Source organism: Chiloscyllium punctatum, chromosome 28 (assembly GCF_047496795.1).
Source record: "Chiloscyllium punctatum isolate Juve2018m chromosome 28, sChiPun1.3, whole genome shotgun sequence".
NCBI classification, from domain to species: Eukaryota; Metazoa; Chordata; class Chondrichthyes; order Orectolobiformes; family Hemiscylliidae; genus Chiloscyllium; species Chiloscyllium punctatum.
The window spans coordinates 16,145,649-16,161,505 of NC_092766.1; the positions used below are offsets into that span (position 1 = coordinate 16,145,649).

Genomic DNA, 15,857 nt, shown 5'->3' on the forward strand with positions numbered 1-15,857 from the left:
TAACTCAGGTTGAGGTTCTGGATGTAGGTTTGCTCGCTGAGCTGGAAGGTTCATTTTCAGACATTTTGTCACCATACTGGGTGACGTCATCAGTGATGTGATGGTGACAAAACGTCTGAAAACGCACCTTTCAGCTCAGCGAGCAAACTTGCATCCAGCCTCCATACTCTCTCCCACCTACCCTTCTTGTGGGCCGTCACCTCACAGCCAGCCCATCTCCCCATGCCTCAGCTCCCTCCAACCCCATTTCTTTCCTTCCTTTCCCTACTGCCTCATCTCATTCCCCTTCTTTGCTTTGTGTCCTCTTCCCTCTGCCATTTTGTTGCCTGCCCCCAGAGCCTCCACCACTCAATATGATAATGGCCGATCATCTAACTCAGTACCACGATCCCGCAATCTCCCCTGTTTTTTTTTCAACTAAAACCATGGGTTATTTTCCCATTTACTTTTTGCAATGTGATGCTTGGCACTTATTGCCCATCCCTATTTGCCTCCTTGGGGGGGTGCGGAGCTGCCTCCTTAAATCCCTGAGGTGCAGGTGACCCCTCCACCCAGTATTAACATTGCCTTGTTTCACATCATGGCTTCAGTGGGCCAGAGCAATGAATTATAGAATCCCTACAGTGCATACAGAGGCCATTTCCCCCTCTGACCCTTCAAAGAGCTTTCCGCTCAACCCCCTCCAATCCCACATCCTATCCCCGTAATACCACATTTCCTTGGCTAACCCACCCTAACCTGTACATCCCTGGGCACTATGGGACAATTTAGCATGGCCAATCCACCCTAACCTGCATGTCCCTGGACACTACGGGACAATTTAGCATGGCCAATCCACCCTAACCTGCACATCCCTGGGCACTATGGGACAACTTAGCATGGCCAATCCACCTAACCTGCATCCCTGGGCACTATGGGACAATTTAGCATGGCCAATCCACCCTAACCTTGCACATCCCTGGGCACTACGGGACAATTTAGCATGGCCAATCCACCCTAACCTGCACATCCCTGGGGCACTATGGGACAATTTAGCATGGCCAATCCACCCTAACCTGCACATCCCTGGGCACTATGGGACAATTTAGCATGGCCAATCCACCCTAACCTGCACATCCCTGAGCACTATGGGACAATTTAGCATGGCCAATCCACCCTAACCTTGCACATCCCTGGGCACTACGGGACAATTTAGCATGGCCAATCCACCCTAACCTGCACATCCCTGGGCACTATGGGACAATTTAGCATGGCCAATCCACCCTAACCTGCACATCCCTGGGCACTATGGGACAATTTAGCATGGCCAATCCACCCTAACCTGCACATCCCTGGGCACTATGGGACAATTTAGCATGGCCAATCCACCCTAACCTACTCATCTTTTGGACTGTGGGAGGAAACCGGAGGATACGGGGTAGCGGGGGAGGGGTAGGATGGAGGAGAATGTGCAAACTACACAGACACAGTTGCCCTGAGGCTGGAATCGAACCCGGGTCCCCGGCTCTGTGCAGCAGCAGCGCTAACCACCGTGCCGCTCAGTGGTGGTTGGATATTTGGCCATGAGGGGCATCGCATTGCCCCGTTGTGTTCCAGGAGTGGAACAGGGTTGGGGGGGGGGGAGGGGGGGTTGGGGTTGGGGGGAGCAGAGTGTTCCAATTGGGGACGGGGGTAGGGGGAGGGGGATTAGAGTGCGGCAACCCATGGGAAACTGTGCTTGTTCTGAACCCTGTCTTCCTCTTGTTTTCCCTTCGCGATCTCGTGCCCATCTCGGAACCCGCAGGAATGACAAGCTGAAGATTCACATGAGGAAACACACGGGCGAGAGGCCGTACTCATGTACCTGCTGTGATGCTCGCTTCCTCCACAGCTATGACCTGAAGAACCACGCCCGGCTCCACACTGGGGACAGGCCCTTTGAGTGCAGCCAGTGTCGGAAGGCCTTTGTACGTATTGACCATCTCCAGCGACACCTGAAGGGCCAGAACTGTCTGGAGATCCGCACCAGGAAGCGCCGGGGTGACAGCCAGGGACCGCAGGAGCACCTGGTCAACTGGGAGCACTCAGGAATGGATGGCACCTTCCCAGAGGATTACAGGATCGAGAGAGAGACCCCAGGAATGGACTGTGTCTTCCCAGAGGGATACAGGATCAAGAGGGAGACCCATGGAATAGACGGTGCATTCCCAGAGGAATATGGGATTGAGAAGGAAACCCTGGGAATCGACAGTGCATTCCCAGAGGACTATGGGATCAAGAGGGAGCCCTCGGGGACAGACAGGAAATTCCCGGAGGGATATGGGATCAAGAGGGAATCCCCAGGAATCGACGGTGCATTCCCAGAGGACTACGGGATCAAGAGGGAGCCCTCGGGGACAGACAGGAAATTCCCAGAGGGATATGGGATCAGGAGCGAGTCCCCAGGGATTGATGGTGCGATCCCAGAGGGATATGGGATCAAGAAGGAGCCCTCGGGGGCAGATAGGAATTTCCCGGAGGGATATGGGATCAAGAGGGAGTCCCCAGGGATTGATGGTGCGATCCCAGAGGGATATGGGATCAAGAAGGAGCCCTTGAGGATCAGCAGGAAATTTCCAGAGGGATACAGGATCAAGAAGGAGCCTCTGGGAATAGATTGTACCTTTCCCGAGGGATACAGGATCAGGGGGGCACCTCTGGGACTAGACGGCACATTCCCAGAGCGATACAGGATGACAGTGGAGCCCCCACAAACAGAAGGAGACAGTGACCAGGATAACTTGCGAGTTTGGGGCCACAGCACTGTGAAGTGGAATAGTCAGCCAGGGGAAGACATCCTGGTGGATCCCTCATAATCTGACCAAGCACAGTTATTTTTTTTATAGATTGCTGCAAAACTCCCCTGCTCAAACCTTTGCATATTATCTGCTTCAGTGGGACTGTGAAGCAGGCTGTGGGAGGCAGGGTTTTTAAAAAAATATGCTTTAAGCCGTTCAGGACAAGTGTCTGCCTCTATGCACCTTTTTAATGTTTCTGGGATAAGTGGCAACTGTTGCAATGAAACACTGTTTTTGTGTGTGTCTGTATATGTCTAAGTGAATGTCTGTGTGTATACTTGCGTAAAGTGCAAGTGAGCGTGTGTACTTGTGTGTGTCTGAGTGAATGTGTACATGTATGTGTGTACATGGGAGTGTGTGCATGTGTTTGTGTCTGAGTGAATGTGTGTGGACTTGTGCAAGTGTACAAGCATGCATGTGTTTGTGTGCATGAATGTGTGTGTAAGTGTGCATGTTATGTGTATGCATTCATGACTGTGTGCGTACTTGTGTAAATATGCAAGTGTGTGCACATGTGTTTGTGTGAATGTGTACGCATGTGTAAATGTGTATGCATTTGTGTCTGAGTCAATGTCTTTGTACATGTTTAAACTTGCGTATGTGTGCGCGCATGAATTTATGTGAATGAATGTGTACACGTGTGTAAACATTTGTGTCTGCATTTGGTGAGTGAGTGTGTGTGTGTGTGTGTATGTAAATGTGCAAATGTGTGGCTGAGTGAATGTGTGCGTGGAGGTGTGAAAATGTGTGAGCATCTGATTTGTATGTATATGTCTGTACCTGTGACTGTGTGTGTGTGTGTGTGTGTGTGTGTGTGTATATGTCTGAGATAATTGGGCGTTACATGTTTTTGAATGTTCTCACTTTGGCAGCGAGAAGCCATTTGTGTCTGATGTGATGCCCAGCACACAGGCACAAGCATCGGGCACATCCCTGGAGGAATGTCGCCCCTGATGGGTACTGGTATCAGGCAGTCCAGGAGAGCAAGCGGGAGACACACAAGCTGCCAAGCAACTTTCTCCGGAGAGTTAGAGTTGGCTCACTTTGGTGCAATTGTTGCATCATGTGGTGCGGGTGAGGACCTGCCACTCTTGGGCTTTTCTGACCTGCCCCCGTTTCCGAAAAGGGCGAAGCATTTGCACTTGGCTCTACATGTCCGGCCAGCGTAGCCATCGTTTCCAAATCCACAGGATGGTCTCCGTTTGGCCTTTGTTCTTCGTCACACCTTCCCCGCTGAAATCCTACCCACCCCCCCCACCACCCCCACCCCCCTGACACACACACACACACCCCTCCTCTCTGGAGAATCGAGCACAGCTCTCACCAAGAACTCTGCGCCCCTGCTTGCGGTTAGTAACCACTTGCAGAACCAGCTCACCAAAACAAAAATAAATTTCTGAACCATTGAGAAAACAGATGTGATTCCACTAGTTTATCACCTGACCTCAGGGTGATGAGAGTGAAGGTAGATTTGAAATATTAATATATTTTAAATTATGTATAAAAGTATATTAAAAGTTATAAATGTTGCTGCCCTATGCATGTGTGTGAATGTGAAATATTATCAGCAAATATAGTAACAACTTTATTTAATTACTGATCGGAAATTGAACCTTTTATACGATACACAAGGTTTTGAAATCTTGAATCTTTTCAGATATATCTGTTTGATTGTCTGCTGTAGACTGCTGCCTCTTTTTAATGCTCTTTCTCTCTCTCTCTCTCTCTCTCTCTTTCTCCTTCCCTCTCCAACTCCTTTCCCCTCGCCCTCCCCCTCTCCCCGGAGGCATGCAGTTTGCCCAGTGTGCACTTTCCCGGTTCCAAACCAATGCAAGTGGCGGACGACGGCTCCCCGCTCACTGCTCACCCAGTGGTGAGGCAGGACTGTGGGGGCGTTGGTCCACCCGCGTTTACCGGACACTGTGACATCATTTTAATGATGGGGGGGACTGTTGGTCAGGGCGACACACCCCTCAGCCTGACAAAGAAATGTCAAAAAGCACTTTTTGTTTTCTTATGGAGCTCGGTTGGGGGAGGGGGGGAGGGGTTTGGTAATGTTCCCAGTATCTAATCCCGCATTGTCCCTGGGATAGAGGGGATAGTGTAGAGGGAGCTTTACTCTGTATCTAACCCGGTGCTGTCCCTGTCCCTGGGTTAGGGGGGATAGTGTAGAGGGAGCTTTACTCTGTATCTAACCCGGTGCTGTCCCTGTCCCTGGGTTGGGGGGAGACAGTGTAGTGGTAGCTTTACTCTGTATCTAACCCCGTGCTGTCCCTGTCCCTGGGATGGGGGGGAAACAATGTTGAGAGAGCTTTACTCTGTATCTAACCCGGTGCTGTCCCTGTCCCTGGGATGGGGGGGGACAGTGTAGAGGGAGCTTTACTCTGTATCTAACCCGGTGCTGTCCCTGTCCCTGGGATGGGGGGAGGGGGGACAGTGTAGAGGGAGCTTTACTCTGTATCTAACCCCGTGCTGTCCCTGTCCCTGGGAGAGGGGGACAGTGTAGAGGGAGTTTTACTCTGTATCTAACCCGGTGCTGTCCCTGTCCCTGGGATGGGGGGAGGGGGGACAGTGTAGAGGGAGCTTTACTCTGTACCTAACCCGGCATTGTCCCTGTCCTGAGAGTGTTTGATGAGGGGGGACAGTGTAGAGGGAGCTTTCCCCTGTCCCTGACCTTGTGCTCTGTTTCCCCCCCCCCCCCTTACTTTCTGACCCTGGATGGAGAATTGCATCCCGGTCGAGGAGGGCAAAGGTTTGTTTTAAAAACGTCGGGTCTTGGGTGCAGGGTCCATGCTGGGGGTGTGGGGGGGAGGGGGGGGGTGCGGGGGGGGGGGGGGGAGGGTGCGGGGGGTCTCCCACACTGTCCTAAAAAGAACCGCCAGCAAAGGCAGGTGTGGGTGTCTGTGCTGAAAGGCACGGCAGGGGGCAAACTCGGTGGCTGAATTTGGCTGGACCCCCTGGACAATACCCCCTTCCCCTCCTCCCCCGGGGTTGGGGTGGGTGATACTGCTGGGACTGGAATGTATGCGCGGTGAGTGGTAGTGGGCTTGCAAATGCTGGAAATGTTTTGAGGTTTTCTGAAAAGAGGTACCTCCCGCTGAGGGTAGTAGGAGGCTGGTACCCTTGACATTGTTGAACTTGACCATTGGAGCATAGCTCCGACTCTTGCACTTGCTGCACTGTCAGTCTTTCTGTTCGGTGTTTAGACCATAGCCTAGTTGCACTTTAACCTCTAATACGTGTGTACCCCCCCCCCCCAACCCCTTTTAGCTTAATTTTACCTCTCCAGCCTGTGGACCTGATTTTTGGAGGGGATTCCTTTGTGCACCTTATCGAGTTTTGTTCATTTGTTTGTTTGATGTATAGCTCCCCCCCCACCCCCAAACCTCCACCCGGGTTTCTGCCCAGCAACCCGGCTTTGCAGACTGTACCACACCAGGGTCCAGATCCCCGTGGTCTTGTGGCACAGGACATTCCTCGCAAGTTTTTAACCCTTCCAAGAGAGATTTGATTTGACATCAATAATTTTTATTAGGTTGCAGGATGAGATTTTGGCGTTTTTGACATTAAGAATGCACTTGTTATCATGCAAGATGATTTTAATTTTTTTTGTGTGTGCGCGCGTGCGTTCCTGTGCTGGCTGTAAATACTGATTTCTTTTTAAAACGATAAAGAATGTGCCTTAATGATGGTGGCCTGTTTATCACTGATGGGTAGTGGAAATAAATTTTGATCTCTCAGCTGCTTTTCACGAGTGTCTCTCAGTTCATCAGCTCGGTTGTGATTAATTTCAGCTCATTAAATGTTTTATTTTATTTTCTTCGGCGGGGTGCGGTGGAGAGAAAGTGGGAGTCCTCGCCTCCCGCAGAGTAAATTGTTGCACCCCTCCCAAGATACGGCATTCTTGCAGTTTTGTCCTGATTGCGTGCAACTTTAATTTCTCTCTCTCTACCCCCCCACTCTCTGTGTCGCACCAAGAATCAAGTTCTCAACCAGTCAATGACGATCAAATATTATTTTATTCAGATGGAGGCATTTACAGTGGCGCGGTCTGACATTGCCCCTCCCCCCATTCCAGCTGCTCCACTGCCCTGACCCTATTGGACCATAGGGAATGAGGGGTGATGGAGTGCAGTTATTTCCCTTGGACCTGTATTTGTCTGCTGTGTATAACGTAGGTAAACGTGACTCCCTCCCTTCCCCCCACATCCCCCACCGAAATCTGCTGTGTATAACTGAGGTAAACGTGACTCCCTCCCTTGGTTCTCCCCCCCCCACCCCCGTCAGTCCTATTTGAGTTTGGGCAGGACCAGTTTCCAGTCCTCGTCCATGTGGGTGTAGGTCAGGGGCGTTTGCGCCTGAGCAGTGACAGTGGTGCCACTGGTGCTGGGCGTGTCCACGCGCACGTCCCTCAGGGAGCCAGCCTCACTGCCGCTGTCACTGCCACTGAGGGAGGGCGTATCCTGCCGCTGGCGCCCCCGCCTCTCTGCCCGCTCCAGGTCGGCCACCGTGACCAGGTCCCGGCTGCTCCTCTTGGTGATGAACTCGCTGGGGTCGTACGGCTCCTCCGGGCTCGTCTCCTCCTCCGGCGATTTCTCCTGGTACCCGAAATCCGGCTCGCTCTCACTGCCGGGCCCAGGGTGGGAGTGGGTGCAAGGGGAGGTGGGAGCAGGGAAAGTAGGGGCGGGTGGAGAAGGAATGTTTGAGAGATGAGCCATTTCCATAAGTGAAGCACACAAGGGTTTCTGAGCCATGTTCAGCCACCACTCACACATGTTACACAGGAACTGGAGGCCATTCAGCACCCCCTCCCGAGCCTATTACGCAGGAACAGGAGACCATTCAGCCCGGAACAGGAAGCCATTCAGCCCCCTTCCTCCAGCCTGTTACACAGGAACAGGAGAACATTTAGCACCCTCCTCCTCCAGCCTGTTACACAGGAACAGGAGGCCATTCAGCCCCTTCCTCGAGCCTGTTACACAGGAGGCCCATTCAGCCATCTTGTTGAGCCTGTTCGACAGTAACTCAACCTTTTTGATCTTTTCCCTCCATTCGATCAGAGAACATTTTTTTTCATTGGTTCCTTATTCCTCAGTTCCCTTAACCCAATTAAAAACACCTCCATCTCGGTTGTGGTCCATCCATAGCCAGCAGTTTTATTTTGGTGGGGAGGGTCTCCCAGACCTCCACAAACACTCCCCACGCCAACCCCCTCCCCCCCACCTCTATCCCCAAATGACAATCTGAATTGAAATGTTCTGACCATGAATGGGATCGCATCAGTAAGTCGGACATTTGCAAATCAGGGACACTCTGCATTGGTTTTCCAAATTACTTGCCGTAGCCCTGCACCAATCTTTCGTGATTAATGCACTAGGATGCCTAGATCCCTCTGCACCTCGGAGCTCTGCAATCTCTCACCATTTTAATAGTATGCTTTGTTGCTATCCTCCTTGCCAAAACGGACACTCCCATGTTTTCTTACATTGTGTTCCGTTATCCTGCTCACCCGACCTATCTCTTTCACAGAGTCGCACAGCATGGAAACAGACCCTATGGCCCAACCAGTCCGTGCCAAGTGGGATGCTCTTCGGAGGATTGGTGTGCACTCAATGGGCCAAATGGCCTGCTTCCACACTAGGGATTCTATGACCAAGCGGAGGGGCTTGTCAGCTCCTGTGCCACCCTATTGCTTGATGAGGCAGCCAATGCTACACACACGGACGACCTGTGCTCTGTCTGAAACTGTTAAATTCTGAGCGGGTCGAAGGGGAGTAGAAATCTGAGCCCCTTCACCCCGGGCCCCCATCCCGATGGCTTTATTTTGAGAGGTGGCGGCGGGGGGGGAAACGGGTGAATCAGCTTATAGAGTCTCGCAGCACGCAAACAGACACTTCAACCAGTCCGTGCCAACCATAATCCTAAACTAATCTAGTCCCACCTGCCTGTCCCATATCCCTCCAAACATTTCCTGTTCACGTGCTTATCCGAATGTCTTTTGAACATAACTTTACTACCTCTTCCTCTGGAAGTTCTTTCCACACACGAACCGCTTTGTATTTAAAAAAAAATAAATTGCTTGAGTCTTCTTTAAACCTTTCCCCTCTCAGTTTATAAATATGCCCCCCGCCCGTCTTGAAATCCCCCACTCTAGGGAAAAGACACCTGCCATTCAACTTATGTACGCCCCTTGTGATTTTATAAACATCCAGTAAAAAGAAAAGAGTCCCAACCACTCCTTAGAACCCAAACCCCTCCACTGAGAGCAACATGCCGGTAAATCTCTTCTGAACCCTCTCCAGCTTAATAATTAGCTGACCTGGGTTGTATGTTTGCTCGCTGAGCTGGTAGATGTGCTCTCAGATGTTTTGTCACCATGCTCGGTAACATCATCAATGAGCCACCAGTGAATTGCTGGTGTTCCCTCCTGCTTTCTACTTATGTGCCTTAGTCTGTTGGAGTGGGTGATTTCATTTCCAATTCTTTATCTCAGAGGTTGGTAAATGATCGATGTGTTTAATATCCGGCATTCGAAGCGGAACACCATCAATAAAAACATTTATTCGGACCCCGTTTTACCAACCTCTGGGGGGGGGGGAGAAAGGACTGGAAATGATGTGACCCATGTTAACGGACCAAGGCACATAAATAGAGAGCAGGACGTAACCCCAGCGCTTTTTCACCGGAGGCTCACCGATGGTGTTTACCCAGCGTGGTGACGAAATGTCCGAGAACAAACCTATCAGCTCAGCGAACAAACTTACAACCAGAGCTACAGAGATGTACAGAAACAGACCCTTCGGTCCAACCCGTCCATGCCGACCCAGATATCCCCAACCCAATCTAGTCCCACCTGCCAGCACCCAGCCCAGATCCCTCCAAACCCTATTCATATACCCATCCGGATGCCTTTTAAATGCTGTCATTGTCCCCGCCTCCACCACATCCTCTGGCAGCTCATTCCATACACGCATCACCCTCTGTGTGAAAAGGTTGTCCCTTAGGTCTCCCTCTCACCCTAAACCTATGCCCCTCTAGTTCCGGACTCCCCCCACCCCAGGGAAAAGACCTTGTCTAATCACCCTATTCATGCTCCTCATGATTTTATAAACCTCTATAAGGTCACCCCTCAGCCTCCGACGCTCCAGAGAAAACAGGTCCAGCCTGTTCAGCCTCTCCCTGTAGCTCAAACCCTCCAACATCCTTGTAAATCTTTTCTGAGCCCTTACAAGTTTCACAACTTCCTTCCTATAACTGGGAGACCAGAATTGCACACAATATTCCAACAGTGGTCTAACCAATTTCCTGTACAGCTGCAACTCCTGTACTCAATACTCTGACCAATAAAGGAAAGCATACCAAACACCTTCTTCACTATCCTATCTACCTGCGACTCCACTTTCAAGGAGCTATGAACCTGCACTCCAAGGTCTCTTTGTTCAGCAACACTCCCCAGGACCTTACCTTTAAGTGTATAAGTCCTGCTAAGATTTGCTTTCCCAAAATGCAGCACCTCGCATTTATCTGAATTAAACTCCATCTGCCACTCCTCAGCCCCTTGGCCCATCTGGTCCAGATCCTGTTGTAATCTGAGGTAACCTTCTTTGCTGTCCACCACATCTCCGATTTTGGTGTCATTTGCAAATGGACTAACTGTACCTCTTATCCCCACATCCAAATGGGCTTGCACTCGAAGGTCTCTTTGTTCAGCAACACACCCTCGGACCTTACCATTAAGTTTATACGTCTTCAGTGCAAAAAACTCAAAAGTTGCAGTATCCTTCCTGTACCAGGGAAGCCAGAACTGGACACAGTTCTCTAGAACATGTCTTCTGTTTGACCTGAACATGCCATACCAGCTCCTCGGTGTGAGCAATGAATGCAAGCCTTCTTAACCACCCTGGCCGCACATAATGGGCTCCTCGTGCGAAAGCTTCCTCCTGACGTTTCCTTGGTGCTGTTACCTTTTGTCACTGGGTCGCCCAGGGACTGCGGACTCCAGGCCATCGCTGGAAGGGCCTGTGGACTCCCGCCCGAGGAGGGCAGCCTTGAGAGCGGCCTGCTTCTCCCCGGCGATGTCCAGGTTCTCGTAGAGTGCGGCCCTGATCCTCCGCTTCAGGAGGGCGCGCAGCTCCCTCCGTTCCTGCTTGGCCTTGTCCTGCCGGCTCTTCATCTTTTCCAGGGCGCTGAGCCACAGTTGCACTTTGCCAGAGTCGCTGGAGTCCCTGGGGGGATGGGGGAACGGGGTGGGGGGAAGTGGGAGGAGATTAAGGTTTTGCAAGGCCACTCACTCCGAGAGGGGGAACACGTACGGCCTCTCCGCCAATAAACTTCACATCCCCTCCCCCGCTCAACATCCCTGCGATAGTGTGACATCAGTGCACAGCAAGATCCCAAACAATCATCCCTCTTCTTCCCCCTACTCCCCCTCAAACAGGCACCAAAAGGCGAGCAGTGTGAGGTGGAGGAGGTGGGTGGCACGCTGGTTCAACGGTTAGCATCGCTGCCAGGGACTCTGATTCCATTCCAGCCCTGGTGACTGAGTGCAGCTTGCACGTTCTCCCCGTGACTGCATGGGTTTCATCTGGGATTGCTGGTTTCCTCTCGCTGTCCAAAGACGCGCACGTTAGTGTGGATTGGCCATAAGAAATTATCCGTAGTGTCCTCGTACGTGCAGGTTAGGCCATGCTAAACTGTCCCAGAGTACCCAGGGATGTGCACGTTAGGGTGGATTGGCCATGCTAAACTGTCCCAGAGTACCCAGGGATGTGCAGGTTAGGGTGGGTTGGCCATGCTAAATTGTCCCGTACTGCCCAGGGATGTACAGGTTAGGGTGGATTGGCCATGCTAAATTGTCCTGTAGTGCCCAAGGATGTGCAGGTTAGGGTGGATTGGCCATGCTAAATTGTCCCATAGTGCCCAGGGATGTGCAGGTTAGGGTGGATTGGCCATGCTAAATTGTCCCATAGTGCCCAGGGATGTGCAGGTTAGGGTGGATTGGCCGTGCTAAATTGTCCCGTAGTGCCCCAGGGATGTGCAGGTTAGGGTGGGTTGGCCATGCTAAATTGTCCCATAGTGCCCAGGGATGTGCAGCTTAGGGTGGACTGGCCATGCTAAATTGTCCCATAGTGCCAGGGGATGTGCACGTTAGGGTGGATTGACCATGCTAAATTGTCCCGTAGTGCCCAGGGATGTGCAGCTTAGGGTGGATTGGCCATGCTAAATTGTCCCGTAGTCCCCAGGGATGTGCAGGTTCGGGTGGGTTCACCGTGAGGTCTGTGATCCCGGACTCTTTCCAAGGCTGAGTTCTTACCGCAGCACAAATATTGAGTGTTGCTGACAAACCTGACATCGGACTCCAAAAGAACCCAATCTTGGCGGTCAACCACAGACAGGGTCCAAAGCCTTGAGCTCCCTCCCTGACAATACGTGGGAGCCCCTGCACCACACGGGGGACTGCTCTGTTTGTGCGAGACGGTACACAGCCATCTTCAAAAGGAGTGTTTCGGGGCCAATCACACATGCTGCCTCAGTGACACCCGCAAGTCTAAAGGAAAACACGTCGGTGACTCGAAGAGCGACAGTCATCGTACTTACACCTCCTCATCGATGTCTCCCTGGTATGCCAGTGGTCCCATGCAGATTGAACAGATGTTGTTCATGTGCTGGTAGCAGTCAGTGCAGTAGAATCCTAGAGAGGGAGCAAGTATTGGTTCAAACGAGGGTCAAAGGAACTTGGACAAGAAGGGGGCGTGTTGTGTGTGTCAGTGTTCTGGATTCTCTCTCACAATGGACCACACAGGAATCGGCCGTTGGGCTCGACTGCTCTCTCTCTCCCACTTCAGGTTTCATCTTGCCGACAGAGACTTCTCTCCCTCGGGTCTGCGGTGGCACACGGAGTCACTGAGGACCCTGAGGCTCCCGATCCAGAGACTTGGCGTTCCACAGAAAAGGCACGCTGACAAAGCCACCCCGACGAGTCACGTTGCACGCCTACCCTTCCGACACACGCCCAACGGCTGGCGGTCAGAGCAGGGGAGAGACCCGGGTGTGGGTTGGGTCATGCCATGCCAGGGCATCACAGTGGCTCGGTGGTTAGCGCTGCTGCCTCACGGCGCCAAGGACCTGGGTTCGATTCTACCCTCGGGCAACTGCCACCTCATTCGAGAAGCACATCAGAGAGAGCGTGGAATGCGGGGTTACAACTCAGAGAGGGTGCAGAGTAAGAAAGAGAGATCAGAGACAGAGGTGGAAGGTTGCTTTTCAGACTGGAGGCCTGTGACCAGTGGAGTGCCACAAGGATCGGTGCTGGGTCCTCTACTTTTCATCATTTATATAAATGATTTGGATGCGAGCATAAGAGGTACAGTTAGTAAGTTTGCAGAAAACACCAAAATTGGAGGGGTAGTGGACAGCGAAGAGGGTTACCTCACATTACAACAGGATCTTGACCAGATGGGCCAGTGGGCTGAGAAGTGGCAGATGGAGTTTAATTCAGATAAATGTGAGGTGCTGTATCTTGGGAAAGCAAATCTTAGCAGGACTTATACACTTAATGGTAAGGTCCTGGGGAGTGTTGCCAAACAAAGAGACCTTGGAGTGCAGGTTCATAGCTCCTTGAAAGTGGAGTCGCAGGTAGATAGGATAATGAAGAAGGCGTTTGGTATGCTTTCCTTTATTGATCAGAGTATTGAGTCCAGGAGTTGGGAGGTCATGTTGCAGCTGTACAGTACGTTGGTCAGGCCACTTTTGGAATACTGCGTGCAATTCCGGTCTCCTTCCAGTCGGAAAGGTGTTGTGAAATTGGAAAAGGTTCAGAAACGATTTACAAGGATGTTGCCAGGTTCAGAGGATTTGAGCTACAGGGAGAGGCTGAACAGGCTGGGGCTGTTTTCCCTGGAGCGTCGGAGGCTGAGGGGTGACCTTATAGAGGTTTATAAAACCATGAGGGGGCATGTATAGGGTAAATAGACAAGGTCTTTTCCCTGGGGTCGGGGAGTCCAGAACTAGAGGGGCATAGGTTTAGGGTGAGAGGGGAAAGATATAAAAGAGACCTAAGGGGCAACTTTTTCACACAGAGGGTGGGTGCGTGAATGGAATGAGCTGCCAGAGGATGTGGTGGAGGCTGGTACAATGACAACATTTAAAAGGGACCTGGATGGGGACATGAATGGGAAGGGTTTGGAGGGATATGGGCCAAGCGCTGGCAATTTCTGACTGTAACAGGCTGCTCCTTTTCTGAGATATTTTAGCTGTTGGAGGCGATTCCCTCGAATTCCAGGAACAGCAACTTTTTATATGCTGTTGCATTGTTTTCGAATTTTGAAAAAATAAAGTCAAAACAACAGTGATTTTAAAAGGAAGAAAGACAGACAAAAGCAAGCACGTGGTCTGGAAGGGAGAGAGAGAGAAAGAAACCCACACTGCTCACTGACACAGCAGTGAATCTGCGCAGTTACTGCCTTTGCTGCTTGAATTCATGTATCGCTGGACATCGGAGTGTGTCTAGGATAACTTAACGAGCAGCGAAATTCACAACTGATCTTGGAGGAACCTGTTTGGGAGAGGTCACAGCACAGAAACGGATAAGTAAATCGTTTTAAGCATAGCCTTGCTATAAATCCATGATATTGAGTGGAGTGGGTCCTTTCTTGATTATATATTTTTATTGGGATCCGTCTCTTGTTTAAATTTTAATAACACGAAGTGAAAGTGGGTACTGCAGATGCTGGAGATTAGATTCAAGATCAGAGTGGTGTTGGGAAAGCACAGCAGGTCAGGCAGCATCCGAGGAGCAGGGAAAATCGATGCTTCGGGCAAAGGCCCTTCATCAGGAGTGCTGATGAAGGGCTTTTGCCTGAAACGTCGATTTTAAAAAATAGAAGCCGTAAGTATGAAGTTAGCCCGGAGCAATGTTTAATAGAGCAATAAGATGGTGCTATTTTCTGGGTGTGTAGATTGGAAGGAGCAAAATGTCCTTTGGTCGAGTAATATGCTCTTCTTGTCGGATGTGGGACTTTCGGGATAGAGTCATAGAGATGTACAGCATGGAAACAGACCCTTCGGTTCAACCCGTCCATGCTGACCCAGATATCCCAACCCAATCTAGTCCCACCTGCCAGCACCCGGCCCATATCCCTCCAAACCCTTCCTATTCATATACCCATCCAAATGCCTCTTAAATGTTGCAATTGTACCAGGCTCAACCACTTCCTCTGGCAGCTCATTCCATACACGCACCACCCTCTGTGTGAAAAAGTTACCTCTTAGGTCTCTTTTATATCTTTCCCCTCTCACCCTAAACCTATACCCCTCTAGTTCTGGACTCCTCGACCCCAGGGAAAAGACCTTGCCTATTTACCCTATCTATGCCCCTCATGATTTTACAAATCTCTATAAGGTCACCCATCAGCCTCCAACACTCCAGGGAAACAGTCACAGCCTGTTCAGCCTCTCCGTGTAGCTCAGATCCTCCAACCCTGGCAACATCCTTGTAAATCTTTTCTGAACCCTTTCAAGTTTCACAACATCTTTCCGATAGGAAGGAGACCAGAATTGCACACAATATTCCAACAGTGGCCGAACCAATGTCCTGTACAGCCGCAACATGACCCTCCCAACTCCTGTACTCAATACTCTGACCAATAAAGGAAAGCATACCAAACACCTTCTTCACTATCCTATCTACCTGCGACTCCACTTTCAAGGAGCAATGAACCTGCACTCCAAGGTCTCTTTGTTCAGCAACACTCCCTAGGACCTTACCATTAAGTGTATAAGTCCTGCTAAGATTTGCTTTCCCAAAATACAGCACCTCACATTTATCTGAATTAAACTCCATCTGCCACTTCTCAGCCCATTGGCCCATTTGGTCCAGATCCTGTTGTAATCTGAGGTAACCCTCTTCACTGTCCACTACACCTCCAATTTTGGTGTCATCTGCAAACTTACTAACTGTACCTCTTATGCTCACATCCAAATCATTTATGTAAATGTCAAAATGTAGAGGGCCCAGCACCGATCCTTGTGGCACTCCACTGG

General features: G+C 50.9%; 2 protein-coding genes across 5 annotated transcripts in view; one reads left to right on the forward strand and one right to left on the reverse strand.

The window, feature by feature from the left end:
* The window catches only part of LOC140454044 (zinc finger and BTB domain-containing protein 7B-like), a 90,828-nt gene extending 85,209 nt beyond the window's left edge, over positions 1-5,619 (forward strand). For all 4 annotated transcript variants that reach the window (XM_072549003.1, XM_072549005.1, XM_072549004.1 and 1 more), the window contains one exon: positions 1,784-5,619. In XM_072549003.1, the coding sequence (XP_072405104.1) occupies positions 1,784-2,834 (1,051 nt within the window). In that variant the 3' untranslated portion in view covers positions 2,835-5,619. The remainder of the gene's footprint in view (positions 1-1,783) is intronic.
* Positions 5,620-7,105: 1,486 nt separating this feature from the next.
* The window catches only part of dcst2 (DC-STAMP domain containing 2), a 323,844-nt gene continuing 315,092 nt past the window's right edge, over positions 7,106-15,857 (reverse strand). Inside the window, exons 10-12 of the mRNA XM_072548765.1 lie at positions 12,414-12,507; positions 10,781-11,041; positions 7,106-7,442 (exon numbers count right to left, since the gene is read on the reverse strand). Of these exons, the coding sequence (XP_072404866.1) occupies positions 7,106-7,442; positions 10,781-11,041; positions 12,414-12,507 (692 nt within the window). The remainder of the gene's footprint in view (positions 7,443-10,780; positions 11,042-12,413; positions 12,508-15,857) is intronic.